General features: G+C 50.1%; 2 protein-coding genes across 6 annotated transcripts; one reads left to right on the forward strand and one right to left on the reverse strand.

The window, feature by feature from the left end:
• The first annotated feature begins 4,700 nt into the window (after positions 1-4,700).
• Positions 4,701-12,235, forward strand: Clba1 (clathrin binding box of aftiphilin containing 1). 2 transcript variants are annotated; one of them, XM_060388268.1, is made up of 5 exons: positions 4,701-5,617; positions 6,846-6,991; positions 8,295-8,424; positions 10,537-10,653; positions 11,417-12,235. In XM_060388268.1, the coding sequence occupies exons 1-5, from the start codon at positions 5,195-5,197 to the stop codon at positions 11,549-11,551; spliced, it is 951 nt and encodes a 316-aa protein (XP_060244251.1). In that variant the 5' UTR covers positions 4,701-5,194; the 3' UTR covers positions 11,552-12,235. The 2 variants fall into 2 exon arrangements, with proteins under 2 accessions (XP_060244251.1, XP_021510937.1); XM_021655262.2 differs by having other exon boundaries at positions 11,515-12,235.
• Positions 12,236-15,561: 3,326 nt separating this feature from the next.
• Positions 15,562-25,947, reverse strand: Cdca4 (cell division cycle associated 4). Of its 4 annotated transcripts, none has more exons than XM_021655265.2 (2): positions 25,752-25,947; positions 15,562-17,590 (listed from the first exon to the last, which is right to left on the reverse strand). In XM_021655265.2, the coding sequence occupies exon 2, from the start codon at positions 17,582-17,584 to the stop codon at positions 16,871-16,873; it is 714 nt and encodes a 237-aa protein (XP_021510940.1). In that variant the 5' UTR covers positions 17,585-17,590; positions 25,752-25,947; the 3' UTR covers positions 15,562-16,870. The 4 variants fall into 4 exon arrangements, with proteins under 4 accessions (XP_021510940.1, XP_021510939.1, XP_060244252.1 ...); XM_021655264.2 differs by lacking the exon at positions 25,752-25,947 and adding an exon at positions 25,294-25,739; XM_060388269.1 differs by lacking the exon at positions 25,752-25,947 and adding an exon at positions 25,070-25,229.
• Positions 25,948-26,084: the final 137 nt, after the last annotated feature.

Genomic DNA, 26,084 nt, shown 5'->3' on the forward strand with positions numbered 1-26,084 from the left:
GGCCATGCCAGGTGGGCAGAAGGGTGTGCACACCACTTTTCCCAGGGTGGGAAAAGCTAAGCCGCTGCAGAAGAGCCGCACACGGACACAGGAACAAAGTCACGGGCTGGCGTGAGCACGTGAGCGTGTGAGCACTTGCATGCATGCACACACACACACATGCACCCATGTATACAGATGAGCATAGCAGGACACAGGTGCGTGTGCATACGTGCACACCATCTTAGGTACAAGCGGGAACTGCCCTCAGCAGTCAGGGCCCAGGTGAGCCGGTGAGCCTTGGGGTGACTCATTCTCGGCAGTTCCCGTTAGCTGGGCTGCAGGGCCGGGCAAGCTGCCAGCAGCACACAGGTCAGACAGACACAGGTCAGTGCCGGGAAGGAGCCGCGGCAGCCTTCTCCCACAGCTAAATGGGTCACGGCCCTGCCTTGGTGGAACAGGAGTCTCACCCTCTCCCTGGGGGAGTGCCTTGGATGAAGAATGCTGCCGTGTCCCTGGGGGTGCGGGTCTCTGTGTTCCCGTGGGTATGGGTACCCCTCTGTGTCTGCTGAGTCTGTGGCTCCTTCCACGTAGGCTGGAAGGTCTCAGCCTGCCAATCCAGTGTGTCTGAAACCTGGCTGTCAGGGCACAGTTCTGTATAACCAGAGATGTCCAGTGCAGAGGACCCCGGCAGTGTCCCTCTTCTCTGGGCAACGCGGTAACGTGGTCTGAGGGCCCAGACTCTGATGTGTTCGGGCTGTGGTGGCTCCCATTTGTGGGGAAGTGGATGTGATTCAGGGTACCTCCACTGGGCCTGTATACTCTTGACCTAGTGAGAAGGGACCCGAACCCGGCCATGCGTGGCCAGCGTGTCTGCTCTGGCAGGGCTTGAGAAAAGAGCAAGGCTGCTCACCACCAAGCTCACTGCCAGCCAGAGAGCATGCTGCAACTTCAGAGGTGGCCTTAGGTCCCAGACCCAGGATGCGGGGCAGGAACCCAAGGGCTCCTTCCTACTCTCCCCTACCCTCTCTGCTGGGAGGCAGACCCTCTCTGCTGGGAGTCTAGCACTGCGCTGCAGCTTGACTATCAAGGCAAGGTGAGACCTAACATGGGGACTCCAGCTGCCATGCTCCTGGAAGATCCCCCTTAGACTGGAGGTCAGACTACAGACCGTGTGAGCGACAGGGACCTTGGAGTATCTGCCTAGAGAGTGTTCCACCTCAGAGAAGAGGCACAGGTGGAAAAACAAGACCACACACTCACACCAACACACACGCCTCGGGCCAGCTTGGATTTGTCCTGGTATACACAGACATGCACACACACTCCTGAGCGTACACTCAGGCCCATGTGCATGGGTATGTACAGCAGAACACAAGGGGCAAGCTGCTCACCCCTGAGCAGTGCTCCTGGGGCGTCGTGGGTGGCGCCTCACTCACCACGCCTCTGGAAGATCTTGTGGCAAAGGCCAGGCTGCACTTCCATGGTTGGACACCACAACTCAGGCTCTGCTCCCCAGGGCCCACCTAGACCCTTGCATTATGAGTGGTATTTGGAAGCCTGAACCTGGCCCTGGGATCATGGTGAACAGGAGCAGGAAGGAAAATGCATGTGGCGGGGGACCTGCTACACTCCATCTGCTGTCCCTTCCCCCAGGCTAAGGCCTAGCCATCTCCTGCTGCAGAGCAGTGCACTGCCAGGAGTTCCCGTCACCACTCCAGCCTCCTCCTGTGTTCTCTGGGGACAGATGCCCTGCTGGGGAAGGCTCCTGCAGCAGGCTCTAGCTCAGGAACTGACCTCCTCCCCAGCATGTGGGGAGATGCTCCAACTCACAGCCGCAGCCAGCACACAGAAGTGGCTCCTTTAAACAGCACCCCAGGGGTGCTGTGCAGCTCTGTGAAACCCCATGATCTCCTGCACCCCACCACAAGCTAGGTTCCAGGGACCGAGAAAGGGTCAGGCCTGACATGGTCCTGGCCCCTGCCCGCTTGCCTGACCCGATGGTCCAGGGCTTCCCCAGGAAGGCTGGCCATGACTCAGAGCATCAACGATTGATGTATGTATCCTGCAGCAGCTGCAGCATCACGGCAAAAATAGTTTTGCTATCATCACGGCCCTGCCCCACCCCAGCCCACAGGCAGGAGAAAAGTGGTGGCGTCTGTAACCACTCTCCCTACTTGCTTCAGTCCTTTACTCAGACAATGGGGAAGGTTCAGGCCTGCAGTTGCACTGGCTGAAGGCTGTCCTAAGTAGGTAGGGAGGCCCTCACCTGGAGCCCTTTTCTTTCCTCTGGGTGTGGCCCCCAGGTCCTCTCCCCCTCTGTGTCCATGCAGCTCAGCACACAGCTGGGATCAGCACCCAGAAAGATGGTGAGGCATATTGCGTGGCATGCTGCCCCTGTAGCAGTGGGCTAAGCAGGCCGGCCTGAGACTTGGGGCAGCTCTGGACTGGCCATACTGTCCAGAAACTACAGGCACAGAGGCAGGGATGTGACCCTCCTGCCTCACCAGAAGATCCCAGTGTTTTCTGAGACAGCCTGTCCACAGTCCTTTCTTTCAGGCGACCCTGGGAGGCACCAGGCTGACTGCATGTTTTGGGCAAAGCAGCACCTCCCCTGGCAGAAGGATTAGGGAAAGTGAGGGAAAGGGGTAGGGCTCTTTCCCTGAGCACCCTGGCGCTGCCCTTTCGTGGCCACTCGGCACTCACAGCCCATCTTCTCCCACCTTGACTTCAGGGGCCTTCTACCCTCTGCCCACTCTGCCCTAACAGAGCCGGACCGAGTTGCTGCCTCCTTTGCCCACCTACCTGGGCTGTGTGACTTCCTCCTTCAGTCAGCATGAGGCACCAATGTTCGGGTTGCCTCTGCTCCTTCCTCAGGGCAGCATTTCCTTAGTGGTCTCCAGGGTTCACCTAGGTCTACTGGTTGACCATGTTTGCTATTAAAATGTCACTAACGGACCAGATTAAAATGACATGTGCTCTCTGTCCCATTCTTGGGTGTTGGCAGGGCAGCTTCTCTGGGCTTGGGACAGCTGCACTCCTGTTCTCCAGCATGAGGTTTCACACACCTCCCTCCCTCCCTCTAGATAGGGACTCACCATTTAGCCCAGGCTAGCCTCAAACTCACTATGTAGCTTAGGCTGGCTTCTGACCGTTGATCCTCCTATCTCTGCTGTCCCAGTGCTAGTACGACAGGCCTGTGCCACCACACCCAGCTTCGTTGCCTCTTTATAGAGACCTGTTTCCCCTGGACCCAGCTGCATGACCCAACACTGTCTCCAACATTTCCAAATCCCCACTTTAGCCTCATTAAAAAACAAACAAACAAAAACATCCATTTTATAAGGTTCCAGATTCATGGCTTCTGGAGATTAGCCTGTGAACATCTTTGGGGACCATCATTCAACTGACTCACTGGCCGCTCAGATCACTCAACCTGAGCCTTTGAACGCAGAACTAGAACCTCTGTGTTCTGAAGTCTTCACCCTTCCCACGTAGCAAAGCTGAGACCTAAACAGATGTGGGGAGGTACCAAGGGCAGGAAGAACAGCCCAGACCTACTCCTTTTCCGAGGACTCAGTCTTCCTACCTCCTTCCAGTTCCCTGGCCCTTGAGTACAGCAAGGGTAGTAGGTGAGGAGAACTAGGGTGTGGGGATGGACAGAGAGCAGGACCTGCTGGGTCATAATGAGGCAAACAGAAGCCAGAGTCTGTAAACACAGACGGTGTCTGACGCCATCCTGCTGGGCCACAGTGCGATTTGGAATGCCTGAGCCAAGACCTAGCCCTGAGCTCTGTGCCTGCAAGCTCAGTGCCAGGCTGGTCTGCCCAGGGGAATGGGGAAGGGCTCTGGTCCAAGACGCAGAGAATGATCTCATCTTGTCACTTTTAAATCAAATTTTCCCAAAGTTCTTCTGAAGAGGCAAGGAATGAGGGACTACTGTGTGAGTCATGCAAGGGGCTGGGCCTAGGCAAGTCCAGGGCAGGAGAAAATCTGATGATAGAGGACGGGGCCTGCAGCTGGGTTTAGATGCAGGCCAGACCCACCACTTTCCCAGGGGAGGCTGGTGATGGCTGCTAGTCCAGGGTGACTGGGTAGAAATGTGACATGCTGAAGGCTGGGGTCTGGGAGAGCAACAAGGTTAATTAATCAAGGCCCTCACTCAGCACAGGAGCCTGTACATGACCAAGCCTTGCCCTGCTCTGTCTTGGAACTGGCTGGTGACCAGGCCCAGATTGTGAGCACATGAGGGAAGACAGTGGCTCTCCTGCTCTACATTAGACTCATCCTCGACAAACAGAGAGTGATCTAGGACTGAGTTAAATCAGGGAGGCAGACTTTTTCCTCATGGCCGCAGGTCTTGAGAAAGCATTCAACAAGAGCGCAAGGAACCAGGGCCAAACAGGGTGGGAGGGTGTGGGCTGAGGGGCCAGCACTGTGGCAGTGGCTTTACTCCTGGGCCAGGTATGCGACTGCGGGGCCACATTGATCACATGGGCACCGGGCGCCAAAGCAAAATGAAAACTGCTCCCGCCGATATCTGTAGGCCGGGGAGGTAGGGAGGCAGGGAGGCTGGCCAGGGTAGCAGGCTGAACACCAACAGCAGCGTAGCAGCATTCACCACTCCGCAAAGTTGCGGCCCCAAAAGGGGCCGGAGAGGGCGGGGCGGGGGCGGGGCGCTGTTGGCCACGCCACGCGGTGGCGTGCTGACATCACGCGAAACACGCCGGAAGCCTGCGGGCGCTCATCGTTGCCGGGCAACGCGCGGCGCTGACTGCTGGCTAAGCTGGCCGTGGGTATCTCCCGGCCAGGCGCCGGGAGGCACGTCACGGCGGCGAAGGAGGGTGAGCGCTTTGCGGGCCTGTGTGAGCCCAGGACCACCCGCCGTCTGCGCCTCGGACCTGGTCCTGGAGCCCGCAAGACTCCCGCCTGGGACGCGATCCCCGAGCTCCCTGCCCTCAGCCAGCGGCCTCGCAGACCCGGTTCTGAGGCCCATCCACCAGGACGTGCGTCTGCCCCCCGGCCTTCCTTGGCCTCACTTGATTGGCCCTAAGACACGCCCCCGTGCTGGACTGGTCACCCTCTCGTGCCAGGAAGGGGGTCGACTCCACAGAGGCACGTGAACACTCCCAGGAAGCCCTGGGCAACTCCAGCTCAGCAGCTGCATGTCTTCTGAGCAGCCTTCCTTCGGGTCGGCTGGCCTGGCCACACCAAGATGCAAGGCGGGCAGGATGTGGGGAGAGGGTCAGTGAGTGACCTCGCAGGAGAACCTGGAGATGGGTCCCTCCGCCAGACAGCTAGAGGACAGAGTGGTGGCGGTTTGGAACGGAGGAGGATCTGCTGCGACGGTCCCCTGATTCTGCCTGACGCGAAAGCTGGCAGCTCCAGGCTGGAAAAGGGTCTTCCCACCTGCACACTCAGCTGTCCGCACCCGGGGGAGCTCAGCAGCGGGTGGGGCGAGTTCAAAGGCTTCCAGGAGTCTTCGGCTAAGCCTGAGCATTTTTCTCAGTCTTTTGAACTCCTAGGGAGAGCTGCGGAACTCCAGCCGCTGAGAACCCCTTCCATCCCAAAAGAGCATGGTTCTTGCCAGGTGCATGGACCCTGGGTAACAGGAACTGCTGCTGACCCATCTTCAGAGGTATTTCTGTGGTTGAGTGGGAAGTGTTTTGTATGGCCATTAGAGTTTGCCCAGGCCTCTGTGCACTCGGGGGTGTGGGGGTCCTGCCAGCCTTAGAGTCCCCTCTTCTCTCCTAGTTTGTCATTTGCTTAAGCTGTCCTCTGCTTAAGAAGAGGACAAGGAAGCTGGGCACCACCTGCCTGTAATCCCAGCACTTGGATGGCAGAGGCGGGTCTGTGAGTTGGAGTCCAGCCTGGTCTACAGATGGAGTTCCAGGACAGCCAAAGCTACATAGAGGAACTCCATCTTGAAAAACAAACAAAACAAAACAAAGAGGAGGAGAAGGGGTGGAGGGCTTGGCCAGGGGACTCCACAGAAATGGATCTGAACAAGTTGGGCAGCTTTCTCCAAACTCTTCTCCTGAGGCCTCAACTGCGCTTGCACAATCCTGTTGAGGGCACGTGGGGAATCCTGGATTTGCAGGTTTAGAAATTCTCAGACCGGAAAACCAGTTATCACAGTTCAGTTCTGAGCGCTGAACCAGGTTGTGCTAGTTGTGCTAACACAGCCCTCAGCTGACCACACCTTTGCTTCCTTGACTGCCTCTGAGGCCTGCCCGTGCGCCGTTCTCCTCCCCAAACACAGCTAAACAGAGAAAGGTGCTGCTGGGTAGACTCGGCTATTGAGACCCATTTCCATGCACCTCCAATGAGGACCACACCTCAATTTTTGTTCTGAATCGAGGATTTTCTTCACCATGGTTGAAGTGTTAGGCAACATTTGTGCATAGCGGGGATTTTACAGAGAACACTGGGTGAGCGTAGGAATGTGTGCAGCACATGGGCATACGTAACACGCAAATCCTCAGACACCTGCCAGCCCCTCTCTGCCACCACCCAACTCAGCCCTGTGCACACCACCACACCTAACTCGGAGCCTTTGCGGGGTGAAGTATGTTTCCACTGTCATCCAGCCCCTTGACATGGGAAACGCAGTGTTGAGATGCCACCTTCTCTTCTCCACATGTCCCTGACAAAGTTTTAGTTGTGCACTCATTTTCTGCAAGCTCTTGGTTTTCACGATGTTTTTACATAGCCTAGAGATTCTGAGGAATGATGTTATCAGTGACGGCAACCCCAACTGAGCATGCAGCCAGGGACAAGATGCATTTATGTTAAAGTCAAGTATTTGGAATAAGGTTGCCTAATGTATAAGTTGCTCCTAATGTTGGAATGTTCTTTCTTTCCAGTCCTTTCTCAGCTATGAGAAGGTTTTCAGGTTTGCGTTTCAAGAAGTCCCGGTGGAACAGGCAACTGAAGACGTTTGCTCATTAGAACATTTCTTAGAAATAAGCAGTGAAGGAAATGCTGGCCTTGCATCTGTGCCTACACTGTGGTAATGAATTTAGAATGGAACTGAGTGATGTCACAGCGTCTTAACATTTCTGTTTGCTAAAGTGGTTCCACAAAGCTTTTTGGTTGTTCCTAGAGGGTACCTGTACTTGTGCCTGTGGCTACCTGTGGCTCAGAGCATTCCAGAGGGAGCAGCAGCATGTATGGATACTCCAGTAGCGCCGCTGGTGTGGCCTCTCAGAGCTGCTGCTAGGGGCTTGGTTCAGTGGTACCTGACACCTGTGACCCTCAGCCACAGTTAGAGGAAGCACCCCAGGAGCAGCCACTGACTTTCAGGGTTATCTTGTGTATGCTTCTTGGAGACAGCCACACAGAGTTGTGTCTGGCTGACCAGGTTAGGGATGTGCTGTCAACTGACAGTGACAGTGGTAAGGGCCTGAGATGCCCTTGTTTTTGGACATTGTTTTCAGATGCCTAGTGAAGAGAAGGTAGGCTTTCTGTCACCCAAGGTCCAGGGGAAGCTGGCTGGTGTGCGTCAGGGTTTCGGTATGCCTGAGCAAGCCTGGGCATTATCACAACTCTGCCACTCTGAGCTCTTGTCTTCTCCATTATGACCACCATGTGGGGGTCAACCCGGAACCTGCCCAGAAGACCCTCCACAGAGACCTGGGGCTTTAGGCCCAGAGCCCAGAAGGCTGTGACCAACAGTGCCCAGCTGCCCAGGGCTCCTGTAAAGCACAGCCAATTGGGAGAGCCACCCTAGGGCAGCCCCAGCAGGCTAGTGGTGGCTGTGCCACTGTCAAGTCTTCAGAGGCCCAGGTGGCCTGGTGTCAGGCTTGGCAAGGCTGGACACACTGAGACAGCAGGATGAGTGCTTGAGGGTGGAATGTTCTTGTATGTTCAGAGACACTTGAGTATTTGGAAAAAGGAGATGACCCAGAATTTGACATCCTGTATGGCCTCGCAGCTACTGGATATAATTTTATTTCTCATGAGCTCAGTGCACATGGTATACAGTACTAACATGGCCACAGTCCACATTCCTCTATGTGTTTCTTCACTGATTCTCCTGAATTTGTACCCTGGTTTATATGCATCTACTGTGACCAGTATGGCTAGTCAGTCTTGCCTCAGGGCTTCTCCTGGAAGATACATAGGCAGGGCACACGTGGACAGATAGACAGGTTGATGTGAGTGCTTGGGTTAACAAGAGAGGAAAGCACAGATGTTCTGGTGGGGCCTGTTCTGAGTCCTCAAAGGCCAGGCGCCATCTGCTGGGGGCCTCGGATTCGGATTTAGCGATCTGCTTGGAAGAGCCTCTTGTCATGATTGCATCTTTCTCCCAGGTCTGAATCTAGGAAGCTCTGGAGAGCCCTTCAGAACTCTGACACTGTGAGTGCTTCACCGTGTCTCTGGAATGGATCTCACTGCTGGGGAAACCTCTTTCCTGCCCTTGGCGTAGATGCTGCTCAGAAGGTAAGTAGGCTCGGGCAGCTGGTAGTCGGGCCTTGCTCATTTTGGTGACATGCCCAAACACAATAACTGGAGGAGAAAAAAGGTTTTATTTTGGCTCATATTTTAGCACCTTCAGCCTACGGTGGGTTGGTTCTGTGTTTCTGGGTCTGTGGTGAGAGGAGAGAGGAAGAGGGTCCCAGAAGCAAAGTGTGGTAGTGGATTTGCAGTCACAGGTAGAGACCAAGGCAAGATACAGCCTCAAGGACACACCTCCTGTGCCTCACTTCCTTCAACCATGCCTTACTCCTCAAATTTCCATCAGTTCAGTAATGCTGTTGGACTATGAACCGGTTGGTGGGTTAACACAAGCATGAAGTTAGAGCCCTCAGGATCTGACCACTTCTGAAAAGCCATCAACTGGCAGCAAGCTCCCACCACAGGAGCCTGTAGGGGTTTTTCATATTTAAGAAATCTTAACCAGGAGATGGAGACTGCACTGTGACCAGCCACACTGGAACGACACACTGGGGAGACCGCTGGCCAGGGACAGGGTATGTGGAGCTGAGCACAGACTGTAGTAGGGTCACCTGCCTGCCATCAGCGCTGCAAAGACTGGCTTTCACAAGGTCTTAGTATCACTTCTCAGAAGGAGACTGGAGCATGGCGTGAGCGTGGTGGGTAGCCTATCCATCCTCGGTAGCATGCTGTCCTTAGACATGTGCAGGACTCCAGGAGGACACAGCAGCAAGCATGAGGGCACAGGGGGCATGTGGGTTATCAGCAGTTAGTGGAAGGAGGGGATGCTGTGTCAGAGCAGAATGTCATGAAGTGCTGCCCCGTGGGTGGTAGGACTTTTGGGGAGATGCTAAAGGGAACAGAAGCAGGTGGAGAAGGGTGGGCAGGGGCCCGGTGACGGGAGTGGGCCCAGGCCTTCAGCAGCACACAGGAATGGTTGGGGATGAGGGCACGTTCTACGTGGATAGGTGGCATGTGGGGAATTGGGCACTTTGAGACACCTAAGCACTGGCATGGGTTAGCTTGGTGCATACCTTGGGAGGTGGCTTAGGGGGAGGGAGGCAACCAGGTGGTCCTCTAAACATATAGTGATCCCAAGAAGAAACCCTGATGCCTGAGGTGGGGGACAGCCAAGTCCAGGGCAGAGCAGCAGGAGAGAAAGTCTCATCAGCATGCACAGGTTCAAGTTTCCAAAGACTACACTTCAGAGCGAGGCTGCCTGCCAGAGGTCAGATGGCAGAGGTCTCTTCGTTTTTAAATATTATGCAAAGCTTTAAGTAGAGGAAGCTCAAGAGGCTAAGAAGGACGGCAGCTTTGCCCTGGCGAGTTACCTTGTCAGTCCAAGGACACCAGGCTGGTCAGGAATTAAGGAACTGGAAGGAAGACGAGCACTTCCCAAGTCCCTACCCAACCACACCCCACCTAGGAGGTCAGCCTGGCCGTGTGGTGCAGGAAGAATTGAACCTGAAGGCTGGGAAATAGGGTTTCAGAGTGGCAGGCATCAGGGTAACAGCTCCAGACAACTTGCAGGGCAGAAGGATCTTCCTGGAGGTGCCATGGCGATGAAGACATTCTCTTGAGCAGGGTCTTAGTCCTTTTGATGTAACAAAATACCTGAAATCAGGTAGTTTATAACATTTACACATTCATGTGGGTCATAGTTCTGGAGGCTGGAGACAGACATGGCACTGGCACCTGCTTCAGCTTCTTGCTCTGTTACAGCATGGCTCAGCATCATGAGGTGAGACACAGCAGCATGCCAGCTCTAGCCTCCCTGATCATAAAGCCACTAATGCCACCTTGGAGGCAGCATTCTGATAACCTCCTCTAATCCCAGTTCCTTGCCAGAGTTTCCCTCTAAATGCAACTAATGCATGGACTTAGGAATTTGGTTTACAACACTTAAACTTTAGAGACACATTCACGCCACAGCTGGAAAGCTGAGGAGCACCCCAGCTCTGGAGGCTCCTGAGCCAGGTGATGCTCAGCATGTGGCAGGCACGGCTGGGAGGGAGGCCATGGGCCTGACCCTCTGAGGAGCCCAAGGAGTCCAGAATTAAGAGTACTGTTGTTTTAGAATGAAAGTGGCAGTGCTGTAACAGAGGTTTCTTTTCTTAGAGTGTTTCTGGAGGCCAGGGTCAAGTTCTGCAAAGTTCTGAGCTCAGAAAGCCTGAAGAGCTGCTGGCAGTCAGCAGTTTCCGCCTACACCACTGCAAAGCCCTGATCCAGACCAAGGTGAGCACAGTCAGAAGCCCCATGCCTCAGACTGTCAAGGACCAGGAACTGGGGGATGGGAGGCGAGAGGCCAGGGTGCCTGTCACTGTGTTGGGTCAGAGGCTGGCAGGCTGGCAGATGCTGAGGAGCAGGCTTTCTCTCAAGCTGAGGGTCCTTCTGCAGCCAGCCCATCAAATCCTCACAGCAGGACCTAGCAGGGAGAGAACAGGAAAGGGGGCTTGTTCCTACCCGGCGCTATTATCAGGGAGGGAGAGCGGGCCTTTTCTGGACTCGGATCTGGCGCTCACTAACCAGGCGTTTCAGGAAGGGTTCTGTATGTGTGCCCAGGAGATAATGATAATGGTGAGACAGTGGCAGGAGTATGTGCCACATTGGAGGGAGAGGTAGGGCGCAGCCCTGTGGCTCTCTGTGGGAAGACACCCAGCTGAGGTGGGCTGCACCCTTGATATATGGGAGCAGAGGATGGGTTTTGTGGCACTCAAGAAAGGGCATCACTATGAAGTAACAGGGCATGATGCCAGAGCCCCAGGAGACTGTCCCCCAGCTTTTTGGAAAGACCGAAACCTCTGAAGCAGGTCTGAGTTGCCTTTGACACTTACAGACATGTACAGTGTTCCTTCTTCACCATAGTACTTAGGGCAGTGCCCAGCAGCGGCTCTGAGGGTGGAAACTTGTACAGTCCACCAGGGCCAGTAGGTGACTCTAGTGGCCTCTGTCCTTATTCCTCTCCCTGGATGCTTCTCTGATTGAACTGCACATCGAGACCAAGGAGAGAACGCTGAGAGGCTCCAGCGTGTGCAAACGTACCCATCAAAGTCTCTGTAGTGTCACACTTGTACCTGATGACCACTGTCCTCTCAGCTCTCAGGGACATCTGGCAGCAGGCAGGGCAGCCTGATCACCTACAGCCTCTTTCTGAAGACCCCACTACAAGGAAACAGGCACTACATTACCATCCCACAAAAAAAGATCTTTACTCCACGCAACCTGAAGATGGCATTCTTGAATAATGGTGTTTGCTAAAAGCAGGAGTACTTTGTACCTCTGAGATATTTTACATTTTCTTACTGGTTTGTTTTGGTACTGGAATCTGAGAATTCTGTGCACCATTTCCCAGATCCGTGTTAGTTTCCTAGGACCGCTGCCAACCCATTCCCTGTCCAATCAGATCTGATGGGTGCACAGAGAGAGTGTACTTGGGCAGAGCCAGTCTCCCTGGAGTTGCTGGGGACACTGTATGCTGGCACCCAGTGCCTGGTGAGCTCTACCTCGCTCACAGTTGGACCATGAGTTCAGAAGTCAGGAGAAAGCTACTGATCGCCTGCAAGAACCTGTCCTGGCTCCCCTCATGCTCTTCCTGAGCTGTTATATGTATCTCTGTGTTGAACCCTGCCCAGCAGCCTTGGGGGCAAGCTTTACTGTGAGTAGAAGCATAGAGGAAGGAGAGCACACTGGGTGTCCCAGGACAGCTGGCTGAAGCTCCCTTGGTCATCGGCTGAGACAACTATTTTCTTCCAGGAGCATACACAAGCAGGCTGTGCCGAATTTTGTAAACTTTTATTAAAAAGAAAGGACTGTGTAAGCCTGTGTTTTTATTGTGTTAGCTCTTGGGGAGGCCACTGTGGGGCTGACTTGCTCAGGAGACGCTGGCTTTACTACTGACTGAACTGACCTGGCTGTCCAGAAGCAGACAAAAGCTCAGACAGAAGGAAGTACCCTTACACCCGACCACCAGGAGGTGGCACATAATTTAAGGCTTATAACAAAAGGGTAACCTGTTGTTTTTACTTTATTTGTGGGGTTAGGGTGTTTGTTTTGACTGAATTTTGGGGTGCCAAAATGAAGGAAAGCTGCCTTCATTTTCATCTTTAGAAATCAGCATTGACTAGCACATGGCAAGAGTAAGCTGCAGCTTCCCTGTGGCTGCAGGTGCTGCGGTCAGCAAAGGAAGCAGTATGCAAGTTACTCAGACTTGAAAGCTACTCAGAGTAGAAAGGAAACCGGAGTAAAACATGCTTCTCACAGAGCATGTGAATGGCCAATGGGCATATGAAAAACCTGATTGCCATCTTAACCATGGAGAAATGCCCTCAAGCAGAGTCAGGTACCCACACTCCTACTAGGACAGAGATGCGCTGGCAAGGACACAGAGCGATGCAAATTCGAACCACTGTTATGGGAAACAGTATAAAAATTCTCTTCCAAAATTAAAAACAGCTACCATGTGACCCAGCAATCCTACTGCTGGGGGTTTATAAAAAAAAAAAAAAATCTGTTTACAGAAGAGTTTGTGCCACGTTTACCGCAGCCTGGTTCACAACATCTAAGATGGTGTCATCTGGGTTGTCCTGTGGATAAAGGAAGGATACTGTCTATCCATGAAAAGATGAACCGCTGACATTGAAGCAACATGGATGAGCCTGGAGGACATTATGCTGAGTGGAATAAACAGGTGCAGAGACAAGCACAGGACTTTTAGTGGAGTCTTAAATGTGAAATTCCTAGAGGTTGAGAGAGCAGAAGTTGGCTGGGCCTGGTGGAGATGATGGTGTCAGCCAAGGGCACAGCTTTGGGTCAACATTCAGAAAGTCCACCAAGACACCCAAAGTGGAAACAATGGGAGTAGTCTCATAATTCCCAATCAATTATAAGCTGGGCATAGTGACACATGGCTTTAATCCCAGCACTGGAAGGCAGAGGGAAGTGGATCTGGGTTTGAGGATAGCCTGTTCTACAGAGCAAGTTCCAGGACAGTCAGGGCTATATGGAGAAACCCTGTCTTAAAAGAAGTTCTCAGAAACCACTGAAAAGATTTAACATGTTCTCATTACTCAAGCAATAACCGTTGAAGTAATGCCTTTGGTCACCAGCTCCATTTAGCCATCACAGACATCTGAAACCATAGATGCTATAAGTATATGCAATTTCTGTCACTAATGCTGGAATAAACATAAGCCAGAGCATCCCGCAAGTGCACTGAAATGTGCTCTGCTCTTGGGCTCCTAATGGCTGCAGGTGAGATGAAGCTGTTCAGGAGCATCCTAGAGGTATACACAAATGATGAGAGCCAAGGGTCCAAGCTTCCTAGACAGCCAAGCCTGAACTGAGCGCAGAACTCAAAGAGCACAGCACTGGAAAGCAACAAGTCCTCAGAGAGAGCCCCCTTCCTCAGCAGGGCTGGCCAAGGAGGACACTCACTCCCACTCCCTTCCTCACAAAGAACTGGGATTTGATGCACACAGGCAGGAACCAGGACCCCCTAGCCTCACCCAGGCTCTGGCCAAACCAGAGGCAAGAGGCTTAGATTTGAAGCTCACTTGGGCTGTTGGCTTTGCTTTGGGGGTCGCTGTGTGCCCTGGTTCCTGGTCCTTGTCCTGCCCTCCTCGGCATGGTGACTTGTCCTGTTTAATGTCTTATACCACACTGAAAGGGCAGGGTGGGGCCTTGGCCTCCGGAGGGCTGGCTTCTAGGTGTATGGCTTGCTTCAGCTCAGGGGGAGCTGGGACCCTTTTTGTATCCTACAGTTTTGCACAACTGGTAGGGTCAGCAGTAAGGCCACATATATAGAGCACTAAATGGGAGCATGTAGGAAGGCAGAAATCAGCAAAATACTGCTGTGTCTCACAGTGAAGTGGTTTGGTTTTTTCCAAGACAGGGTGTAGTGAAAATTCTGGTTTCTTTAAAAACACAAAAACATAAGAATGTTTTTGTCTTAATCCTAGGTGTGGGGATATAGGGCTGCTTCACGGTAGCTATGATCTGCCTTGTGCTCTGGCAGAGGCGTGATTTTGCCAGCTGCAGATAGTTTCTGTGACTGTGTGACATTTGGAATTCTGGAGACTTTTCAGAGGGTATATAAATGCTAGAGCAAGGTAGGTGCTTGTTGGTCGTTCAGGGGGGCTGTTGGTTGCAGTCTGCTGAGTAGTTGCATGCAAAAAAAGCAAGAAATTAGGCATCCTGACAGCAAAGATCAAACTTGCCCCAAGGAGCAAGTTTGGATAAGGGTAGAACACCCCAAGTAGCTAACGCCAGCTACAACAGGGTCTCTCGGTAGCCCTGGCTGTTCTGCAACTCGCTCTGTAGACCAGAAAATCAAGTGTTCCTAATTTAGCTGGGCAGTGTTCAGCTCACCTTAACGAAGGTACCCAGGAGTTAACATGAGGCCCCTCTTCACAAACTTTCTACCTCTAAAGCAACACATCAAAGTTAATTGTCTAAAGGGATGCAGGGGGAATGGATGCAGCTTGTGTATTTGGGACTTTAAGAATGTCCATTTTATACATGTATTGTAGTCATTTCTTCCGTTCTCCCTTTGAACCCTTCTTCCTGAATCTCAGTTCCATGTCTTTTTAAAAAATGTGGCTCAGTTTAATTAGGTTGCAAGCAGAAATGTGGGTAGAATATTATTTGAGAATGGGATCCACTGTCAGTGGCTACACCATTTAGAACAGAACTCCCTCCCCCAACTCTTAACTTTGAATAGATGCTCAGAGAAGGGAAAGGACCCTACACTATCCCTGATTAAGATGTTGTGCCCAAACATTTGCAGTGCTTTATAAAAAAGATGAGGTGTATGAGTCCTGGGCATGAGAAGGCTGGGGATAGTCTGCAAGAAAGCAGCTGTTAGGGCAGGCTGCCAGGAGCACCTAAAAAGAGGAATCCTTGAGATCTGTGTTCATAGACCTGGGGCTCATCCAGTCTGTTCCTACAGATTTCCTAGAGGCCTTAGGCAGGCCCAAAAGGTAAGGGAGATTTTTGCCTTGGGAGCTATGAGGTCAGGAAAATAAACCCAATGCCTGTTTAACACAAAAAGAAAAGTTGTCTATATTACACAGCATATAAAATGCTGAAACCACAGATACGGCAAGCTCACTTGAAGGATTAAGAAGGAAAAAGGTTCATCACACATTCCATTTGCTGGATACTTTTAATAAAAAGTGAGGTTTACATTGTTGGTATCAAGGAAGTCATATACATACATACAAAATAAAACCTCTTAGGCTCAGGTGGGTAAGTCTAAAAAAGCACACGAGAAACAGAAAACATGCATGGGGGAGGAGTCTGACATGTGATCAGGTAGCAGGACCCTGGGATGGAGGGGCCCTAAAATTATATGGAGTCAGATTGTTTTTCACCTTAAAATGTTTGAGCACCATTTTAAAAGCAAGCAAGCACAGTATTTCCTAGTGAGGTCATGGATGGGGTATACACCCTTTCCAAGTACAAACATGCCTGGCACCCAGCAGCCTCCATGTATGTACCTAACAGGGAGTACACAGTACTGGGTGTTGTCAGGATGTCATGGCCTCCTGTCACACACAGTGCTGTGCTGGGAACAAGACAGTGATGGCCAAGGACAAGACTACATAAGGCACTGCCTGCCACAGCTATCTCTGAAGAACTGGTACTGTGATTTCCAGACATTTGGCCTTAGCCTTCAGTGGCATTTACATATAAATAGGCATAAATAAAACCACCCTGCGTACTGAAGCCTAGGAAGACAGCACTTGTAGAGCAGACCCAGCGAGGGAGCAGTGGAGCTGTGCATGGTTCTCATTTGAAGCACTCTAATAGAATGTAGACCATAACGGAGCCAGGCTCTCCCACAAGCTCCTGGCTACATTTACAGTTGCTTTGGGAGTGGAAAGACTCATTAACAAAAAAGTTTTCTATTTAAACCTTAAGAACGACACACCAATTGTAAGTATTTAGGTTATAAATGTTTCTAACATAGCAGCAGAGGATGTTTGTAGAAAAAATATACTTTTAAGAAAATAGCTAAAAAAAAATACTAAAGTATAAAAAGTTTAAAAAATATATCTTAAGACAAAATATTGCCCAAAACATTTAAAACTTAATTTTAGAAAGTTCGCCTATCTGTAAAATAGACTAGACACGGCTGTGCACACCATCCTCCACAGTGATCCCAGCCTCACACCAACAGGAAAATGAGCCCAGGGCCCAGAAGCCTTCAGAGAGCTCAGTCCTGGAGATGGCATCTGCTACCCTCCTCAGGGAACTAGCCCTGAGGGCAGCCAGGGCTGCAGCCCTTGCAGAGGAAAATCTGTCCAGGATATTTTCAGTCAGACAGAGAGGTGGGGGCCTGGCTGAAGAGTCAGAGCCCCTCTTGGGACAAGTGCTTGTCTGTCTCTGGGTCACAGTACAAGTGAGCTCCATGGGAAATGTAGCCTTGTCCTTGGCCCACGAGGGCCTCCTCTCAGGTTTCCACCAAAATCTCTACTACATGGTCCAGCTCAGCCAGGTCAGACTTGCAAGTGGAGCTGGGTGGAGGAGCAGCTGCAGCAAAGGTCTCAAGGCCATTACAGAGACTGGGCTTGGTACCACTCATCATTCCTGTTAGCACCGTGTCCAGGTCATAGTAGGAGCTGTCCACATCTGAGAAGAGGTCCTCCACTGAACTGGGGCTTTTGTTCTCCAGGTTCTCAAATATCTGGTCCAGTGACTTCTGAAAGGTTCCCCGGTTTTCTTGTGGGTTGTCCATCTCCCAGAGGCTGCTCTGAGGGTTCCTCTGACCCTGTGCTGAGCTGACTATGGGAAGCTCGGAAGCTGAGCTTGGTAAGGGACCATCTTCCAGTTCAGAAGTAGGGTGCTCCCCCTCAGCTCCTCTTGCTGTACGACACAGGATCTCTGTGGATACCAGGCGGTCAATTGGTGCCCGTTCTACATTCTGGGGTGCCATCCCATGCCACACGCCATCTCGGCTCATTTCCTCCTGAATCTGCCGGACTGTGTTGGCGATGAGGACCGAGCGGCAGAGGTTAGGCTCCACTAGCATGTGGCAGAGCTGGAGCTTGACCAGGGACATGTCCAGGAGTGACTGCCGCTGCAGACTATAGGAAGGGACAGTGCCAAAACCCTCTACTCCTTCCTCCTGGTCACCATATTTCCTCTTCAGCCCTCTGGCAAACATCCTGTCCTGTGGGAACCAAGGAAGACAGCATTTAGCATACCTCAGCTTCCTGGATGACAGTACCCAGGACAGTTTCTGACAGCTAGAAGAGGTAACAACAGAGAAGTGCCAGAGACACCATCTGGGAGGCTGCCTAAGGCACAGACACTGTCACAAACAACAAAGCTCAAGTTGTAGCATAATTTTCATCAACAGACAAATGAACACAAATAGGAGATGTTATTTGTTTAAGGTGGTATTGTTGTTTTGAGATAACTGGGACAGAACTCCAGTCTTTATCCTTGTGACAAGATCTCTGAGCCACTGAGCCATATCTCCAATCACTAGTGTTTTATTTTTATTTATATTTATTTTTTATTTTATTTTTATTTCAAATAATACATTTGAAATTAAATGCTAAGTTATTGTTAGGACTTCTTTATAGATACAAAAAAGGCTACCTTTTTTCTTTTTTCAAAGTCACAGATCTTTACATATTATGTGACCTCTTGAGCATTTGTTTCAATGAAATGAAAGCTAAGGTTCATGTAAAAACTTGTACAAGAATGTTCATAGTACTCTACTCACAGCAGCCCCAAACTGGAAACAATCCAGTTGAAATTGGGACTCCCATTGGAACTCTGGGCCAGAAAACTACGGCCTCTCCAGAGGCCACACCCAAGGCAATTCCATTCTCCTTTAACTCTGGAGATGGCAAGGCAAGGCAGCAGGGGATCACAGAGGGTGGGTGTAGATATCAGGTGAGAGAACATGCCAGGACAAGTGTGCTGGCCACATAGTGCCTGGCTCCCAACACATCCCACCTCAACCTAAGTAAGAGAGGAGTAAAGAGAGGAATGTGCCTTCATATAAGAAACTTAGAATCTCAAGACAACTAATGCTGACCGCTTGTTTTTTCCTACAAGACTATCCCCAGCAAAACAAGCAGGTAGTACTACCTGCCCATGCTGCCGCTCAAATTTCACCTATCCTGTAATGAAGGCAAGGAGATATAAATATCTCAAGAGGGGCCAGAGAAATGGCTCAGTGGTTAAGAACACTGGCTATTCTTCCAGAGGAACCAGGCACTATTCCCAGTACCTATATATGGTGGCTCAAAACCATAACTCAAGTTCTAGGAAAGCACATACTTATATGTGCAGGCATTACAAAGAGAACAATCTAAAAATATAAAAGATGAGGCCAGGACAACGACTCCACAGGTTAAATACTTTCCACACAGAGTGAGAATCAGAGTTCAGATGTTTAGCATCTATGTAAATGCCAGACAGGTACGGTGGCCCAACTCCAACCCCAGAGCTTGGGATATAAAAATAGGGATCCCTGGAGCAGGCTAGCTAGCTCTGGACTCATCTGACACCCTGCCTCAATAATTGAATAATAATTGCAAAACTGAAGTGGAGAGCAAATGGGAAGATATCAGAAATTGGCCTCTGGCTCTCACACATACATACACACAAACACAAAGCACCTAAATTGCTATTGGTAAGAATATCCAAGGTTATGTTTTGGTTTTTTTGAACCAGGTAGTCCTCACTAGGTAGTCCTGGAACTCACTGTGTAAACCAGGCCAGCATCTGCTTCCCAGCTTCTGGGTGACACCGTGCCAGGCAAATTCTGTTGGATTTGGAGCTGGAAATGGTTCAGTGGTTGAGAACACTGCTACTCTTCCAGGGCACCCAGAGTCTATTCCTAGCACCCACATGATGCTTCACAATCATCATTAACTCCATTTTCACAGTATCTGACACCCTTTTCTTGCCTCTGCAGGCACTGTATGCATATGGTGTAGACATACACACAGGCAAAATATACATACATAAAAGTCTTTAAAAATAAATAAACTTAGGTTGAACAAGAACTGTCCCACTAGTTATTTTTGTATAACTGTTTCTTTCTCTTAGTTTCTCTCAACCCTGCTATCACACAAATAATTGAGACTCTTTTATATTTGTTTAATAAGCTTCACAACAATAACTGAGCAGTTATCACTCTATTCTTGATCCTCTAAGCTATTCTGGTTTCCTCCCAGCGTACATCCCAGAGATACTTGCACTTTGAAACTTCCCTTGCTCCAGCTCCATCTTCTGATCTCTCTTGGATCTCTGACATTGTCTCAATCACCTATTTCCTTCTATAACCCCCTACCTCACCCCAGAGGGCATAAAGTCCATTCCTATTCTCTCCCCTGCTCGGCATTTGGCTGTAAGCTACTTTACTGGTGCATCAAAGGACAATCAGGGAGCAGTGTTTACACAACACTGAGATTTTCAGAACAAGGCTTGCAACCAGATACGGGGGATACAGAAATCATCTGATGCACAATAACCTTTTGCCTACAGTCCCCCTATAGGCTCATATGTAGATACTTGTCCCCAGCTAATGGTGCTATCTAGGTTATGACATCTTTAAGAAGTAAAACCTTGCTGAAAGACATCTAAAACCGGGGGCAGACTTTGAAGTTTTATACTTTAGCTGTACTTTCTATTCTACTTCCTCTGTACAAATGGCATGTGATCACCCTGCTTCCTGACTACCAGGCTGACCTCACCCTTCCACTGCCCCCCCTTCCCTGTCATGACGGACCAAGTGTATCCCTTCTATAACTGCAAGCCATAACAAACCCTTTCTTCCCTAAGTTGCTTTTTGTCAGGTTATTCTATCACAGCAACAGAAAAATAACTTCGCATTTCAGAAATGTCTGTTTTGGTGCTGGTAGGTATGTGTAACAGGACCTATGTTTATCAGGCTGTTCTGAAATACTTCTGCCTTGGCCTCCAGGGAGGAGGGATTACAAGCGTATGCCAAGTCTAATGAACACTAGACTTTTTTCTCCCATTTTTTAAAAAACCAGTTACATATTTAAAGCCATTAGGGTAAAACTGTAAGTTTACTGAGAATTAATATACTAAGTCAAACTATAACAAGAAAGCCTGGATTGGGAGTGGAAAGTCCCAAAAGTTCTTCTTTGGTAAGTCCCTTTACCTTTGTTTCAGGGTTATTTCTGAAAGTCCAACTGTTCATTTGGACATTCAATTTAACATAGAATTCAAACCAAACTAGCTCATATAACATGAATTAAACCCTAGTTGAGGGCACTGAGAAGCTGCAGTGAGAACTCACAAAAGGACAGAGAAGAAGAATAATGGACTCCTGAACTGGCCATTCTCCCTTCTGGATGGCTTTCATAGTACCAGCAGATGGAGTACAGGCTGAAGAGAGAAAAGTCCTCAGTGTTTTTTTTGTTTTGTGAACCCTGCAAACTAAAATAACAATCTGCAAAACAAAAGATGCTCACAGGAGAAATAAGGGCATGACTATTACAAGTGATAACTAACTGCTTTCTGTTTGGAAACCAATCAGAGATGATGGAGAACAATTTTTACACAACATTCAGACTGGAGATTGTCCAAAGAAATGACAATGGCCACGTCTGGAACGCAACCAGATCTCTGAACACAGGAATCAACGTCTGAATACACACTGCACAAGACCATCCCCCAACAGGATATGACACGGCTGCTACACACATGAAATCCCAGCAGCTGTGGTTATGTGTACAAGATGGGACCCCGTTATAATTCCTTCATGAATGGGGGAGGTGTACAAGAAAGGTGTCTGGGGGAGGGAGTCATTGTTTTTGGTGGTGTAGCCACCAAATTAAGTTGCCCATGCTCCAGTAAATAATTCCTACCCATGTACCAAGGAGCCCTGATTAAACCAAGGATCACAAAACAAAAATCAAAGTGAGAGAAAGAAAAAAGATAAGCAGGCTTCAGAGACTCAAACCTCACATTTGGAGGCAGTTGTGAAGTACAATGAAACCAGTAACACACACTTATGAACCCTGTATTCAACAGGCAGGAAGGTCATTGGCCTAAAAGGGCAGCCTGAGCTATACTCACACCCTGGCCCCAACAAAAAGTTAATACTGCGCATGAATCCCCTTGGCACCCCAAGCCACAAATCCCTGGGTAGGTGCACCCAAATGAAGCACACCCAATTCTGAAATCCAGACAGGGCTCTAAGTGCCTCTTTTGGGATGGAAAGCAGACTTAATGCTGAGCCACAGATGGACAGCAGTTGGTAGTGTTAAGAATATACTAGTGCCAAAAAAGAAAGCCCAGAAGCACCCATGAGCATGTGGTCTTACAAGAGAAAGTACAAATGCTTCTGGCTGGAGCAAAGAAACAATTCTGCAATGACCAGCCTAGAAACCAGCAGACTCTATAGGCCTCTCATCAGTAACTGCCCCACAAATGCTCTATAATCAAAATATAAAAGGCTAACACCTCTGGTGTCATATCTGGACTACCAAAGGGGCAAATACCTACTAAAGCCAGCCACAGGGTGTAAAAAATAAATGATGGTCTAATTTAAGTATGATGTTTATTCAGTGCTCACTGGAGAGTCACAGACAGGAAAGAGGCACTAGAGCCCTGTTTTCCCTAGGTAGCAGCTGGCCCTGCTTGTCTGGGCCCCCTTCCAAAGTTTGAAAAGTTGCAGTCTACTATGTGACAGCCCACAAGAGAAGGAGGGAACCTGGAGCCACGTAATATCCATCAGATGAGGCTCGGAATAGGATGGGGAATCCATCGAGGAGGCTGTGCTACACAAGTGTGAAGATTTTTATCTCTCTGGAGAACTAGCCTATGGGAAAAACAGGACAGAACTGTAGGGTGTGGTGGTATAAACCTTTAAATCCCAGCACTAGAGAGGCAGGTGGATCTGTTCAAGGCAAGCCTGGTCCACATATAAGTTCCAGGCCTGCCAAGGATACATAATGAGACTCTGACTCAGAAAACCAAAAAGGCAGAATTTTTCACTTTAAAAACTACTTTCTGTGCCAAACTGGGAAGCTATTTGTGCTGGCTGGCATCCGTTTCTGCAGAATCATAAAATTAAAATGGTTTTGCTTCTGAAAGTCTCTTAAATCTGTTTATTAAAGAATGAAGGTCTTGTTTCTCACACAGGAAATGCTCATCACCTGTCAGTCCACCCCTAACCACCCCACTGCAGAGCTTTCCTCAAGACTGCTAAATAGTGGTGAGACCAATTCCTGGCTACAGAAGCCCTGTTGTACACACAGCCTCTACCTGGTCTTATTTGTCTGGTTGGTTATTTCTACAGCTCACTAGACAATCTGGAAGAGAATCAAGTCACAAAACAATGCTCTACAAAGCTGAACCTGGTAGCACAGGCCTTTAATACTGGCACTTCGGAGCCAGAGGCAGGCAGATCTCTGTGAGTTCAAGGCTAGCCTGGTCTACAAACTGAGTTGCAGGACAGCTAGGGCAGTCACACAGAGAAACCCTGTTTTGAAAAAAAAAAAAAACAGAAACTCCACAAATTTCTAACCAGAGAAATCCTCTAGATCTGTTCTCCCAACCCTTTTCTTCCCAAGCAATAGCAAGTTGTTTATCATGTTATGTAACAAGCGGATCATCATTTCTGATAAGTGTGTGCCTACTTGTATGCACAAGCACAGCAGGAAGCCTACACCAGTGCCATGCACAGGCTCCAGTCACAGATGATGATTTCTATTCCTAGTATTTGATTTCTGTAACCTTAACTTAACCCTGGATTAGTACTAGGGCTCAGGGCAGAAACATTTTGGAAGGCCTTAATAACTGTATCAAACTGTTTTCTAGAAAGCATAAGCTCTCATCAATTTCTGCGTTAATTTTTACACATTTGCTATCAAAATATTTCTCCTGATTTACTAACTCTGCAGGTTAAACACTCTCTCTGTCCCTTTTCCTTAGGGTACACATAACTCTTACACAGCAGAGCTTTAACCAACGTCCCCTCTCTTACTAGGGACAGACAATGTCCTTCAGTATTGTTCATCATCCTCAGAGTTAAAGATTTTTAAACAAGGTGGAGCTGGTGAGATGACTCTTACAGATGATGAAGGCTGGGTACCCAGAACTCACATAATGGCTTACAACTGCCTATGATTCCAGTTCCTTGGATCCAATGTTCTCCATTGGCCTCAGAAGGTGTGTGCATGCACAAGCACACATACAGGTATACTATTAAACCAACCAACAAGCAAGCCCTGGAATGAAATATACAATTCTGTTTGCTTACCTGTTACCCTAGAACCTAGCCATGAGAGAACAGGACGGTGACAGAGTAACTACTACCAAGAGAAAGGAGGGGCTTGCAGGTGAAGGCCTGTACCAGCAGCACAGGTTCTGACTAGCCCTACAGGGCCAGCAAGGGGTTCTCCTAGACTGCTTGGGCACAGCTCTCTGTGGCCACCTGTGCGCCTGACCCGAGGTTGCTTAATCCTTCTAATGAAAGGTGACAGAAGTTCTCCCTGCTAAGTTCTGTATAAACTATGTTCCACATCTCACATCTTACTTCCAGATGGCCAGAATGTCTTGTCTAACATCCCTTCAACCCAAAGTTACGTCAACCCACAGCCCTGCCTTCAGGTTTTCTCCAGCCCAAGCACTGGCTGAATGTTGAGAGCCAGGCAGGCCTGGGACTCAGATACAGTGCTGAGGACAGCAGAGGCCTCAACACTGTAAGGTGAAGTGAGAGCGATTACCCTACAACAACGTGAGTTAAAGAGACTGACTAGGACTCCACAACCATCATACCCTAGAGTTGGTTTCCTACCTCAGTGACTGGATGGAAATGTAGTTTCCTGGGCTTTGACCATCATCAGTCTTGGTTTTACCTGAGCAGACCCATCACAACCAGGGCTTGGTCTATAAACACAATCAAGCACCCATATGAATGTACGATTTTAAGGTGAATCAGAATTTAGTGATTTCAGAGCTGGTCCTGGTGGCATACTTATAATCCCAACACTTGGGAAGCAGAGACAAAGAGGAATAAGAGTTCAAGGTTATTTCTAGTTACAGCGTCAGTCTGAAGCCAGCCCAGGCTACAAGAAACCTTGTCTCAAAAACAAAAATCATGACTGCATTAAAGTATTTCCTCAAAAGGCAATTGGGAGGAGGAAACAAGTTGGGAAATTGCTAGGCCAGTGAACTTCATGGCTATTTGATGGAGTTTATTGTCCCACTATGTCTGCTTGAGATTTTTGTATAAAAGGTTACTAGAAAGCCCTTCTTCAAGTTACCCTTGGAAGGATGAGGGCTTTCTTCTGCCTAGAGGTTAAGTTCCAGTGACAACCTGAGAGAACCTGCCTTGCCTTCCTTTTAAGACTAGCACTTCTAAAGTGGGGAGGAGATTCTTGACTGCATTTTTAAATTTCATCTCTAAAATCAAGACGAGGCTGTATGCAGGAGATTGATGAGACATCAAACTTCATTTTACATGCAGAGATCATTTAAATTAATGGATAGCTCAGTCCTGCCATCTGGTACATCAACTACAAAGGCCACCAGCAAAAAATATACAAAGTGCTGTCTGGACCAGTACTCCTGTCCCAGGTTCAGGGAGAAGCCCCTTCCTTGGTAATCGTATCTGGGGGAGGGAAACTAAAAACGGTCTCTGGTACTTTACCTAGTTACATTTAGCTTCAGGACAGGCTATTGAAGACAGAAGCAGCTTCCAGCAGAGTTCCACCAATGCCATTCCAGTATTTACTGGGCCACAAATGATCACTTCAGAGGGAAGTGAGGTCTATAGCAGTAGGGGAAGTGTTTGCAACGCAAGTCACTTCATAACCTTCTCAGGGGAAACAAAACACAAGAAACAAAGGAAAAGGACACAAAGCCAACACTCACCAAGCAGGCGGCTGCAGGTGCCCACCCAGCCCTCTTGGAGTCGGTCCCTGGCCAGCAGGCAGATGCACGGGGCTCGGTGCTGCTAGAGGCCAGGGAAAGTACAGTGCCCCAAAATTGCAGGCCACGCACAGCAGGGGCAGCCACGAACCGGAGGGCCGACCGCGGCTGAACCGAGGAGGGACAGAGAGAAAGGAAAGGAGAAAGCAGACAGAGAGGAAAGGACTCAGGAAGAAGAGAGGGCGGAAGCAACAGAGCGTGGGCGGGAGGGCCGGCTCAGACCCGCCGCTCCGGCTCTCGGTATGTCTGTCACTCAAAACGCCGCAGCGTCGTGAGCGCCAAAGGGCGGCGGGCGCAGGAGGCCCGGGCACCCTGCCGCCGGCCGAGCGGCCCGGAGGTGCTCTGCGTGGCCGCCGCCCGGGCCACAGGAGCTCGAAGGAACAAACCACCCACTCGCTTACCTGCGCCGCTAGGCAGGCCCGCCACTCCGTCGGGCGCCGGGGCCAGTCAGCGCCCACAAAGGGTCGCCATGGCGCCGCCGCGCGAGCGCCGATTGGTGGAGTGTGGGGCGGAGCTTCGTTCAAACCCACGCAAGGCGGAGCCTCGGCGGTGTGGACTCCCGCGCACCGTCTTGAGCCGTTAGGCTCGCGCGTTGGGCGACTCCGCCCGCCCACCCCCGTTCCCAGGTCTCCCCGCGCCTCGCTCCGCCCCTGATCCCTCGTCTCTCTACGGCTCCAACCAGTTCCCAGGTTTCCGCGCGCTGGCTCCCAGAATCCCGTGCGCCTGGCCACCGC

Source organism: Meriones unguiculatus, chromosome 7 (assembly GCF_030254825.1).
Source record: "Meriones unguiculatus strain TT.TT164.6M chromosome 7, Bangor_MerUng_6.1, whole genome shotgun sequence".
Classification (NCBI taxonomy): domain Eukaryota; kingdom Metazoa; phylum Chordata; class Mammalia; order Rodentia; family Muridae; genus Meriones; species Meriones unguiculatus.

Coding starts and splice junctions, on each gene's coding strand:
- Cdca4 (XM_021655265.2), bottom strand. CDS start 17,584: ATGTTTGCCAGAGGGCTGAAGAGGAAATATGGTGACCAGGAGGAAGGA.
- Clba1 (XM_021655262.2), top strand. CDS start 5,195: ATGCAAGGCGGGCAGGATGTGGGGAGAGGGTCAGTGAGTGACCTCGCA. Junction 5,618..6,845: donor CTGCTGACCCATCTTCAGAG/GTATTTCTGTGG, acceptor CTTTCTTTCCAG/TCCTTTCTCAGCTATGAGAA. Junction 6,992..8,294: donor GCATCTGTGCCTACACTGTG/GTAATGAATTTA, acceptor TCTTTCTCCCAG/GTCTGAATCTAGGAAGCTCT.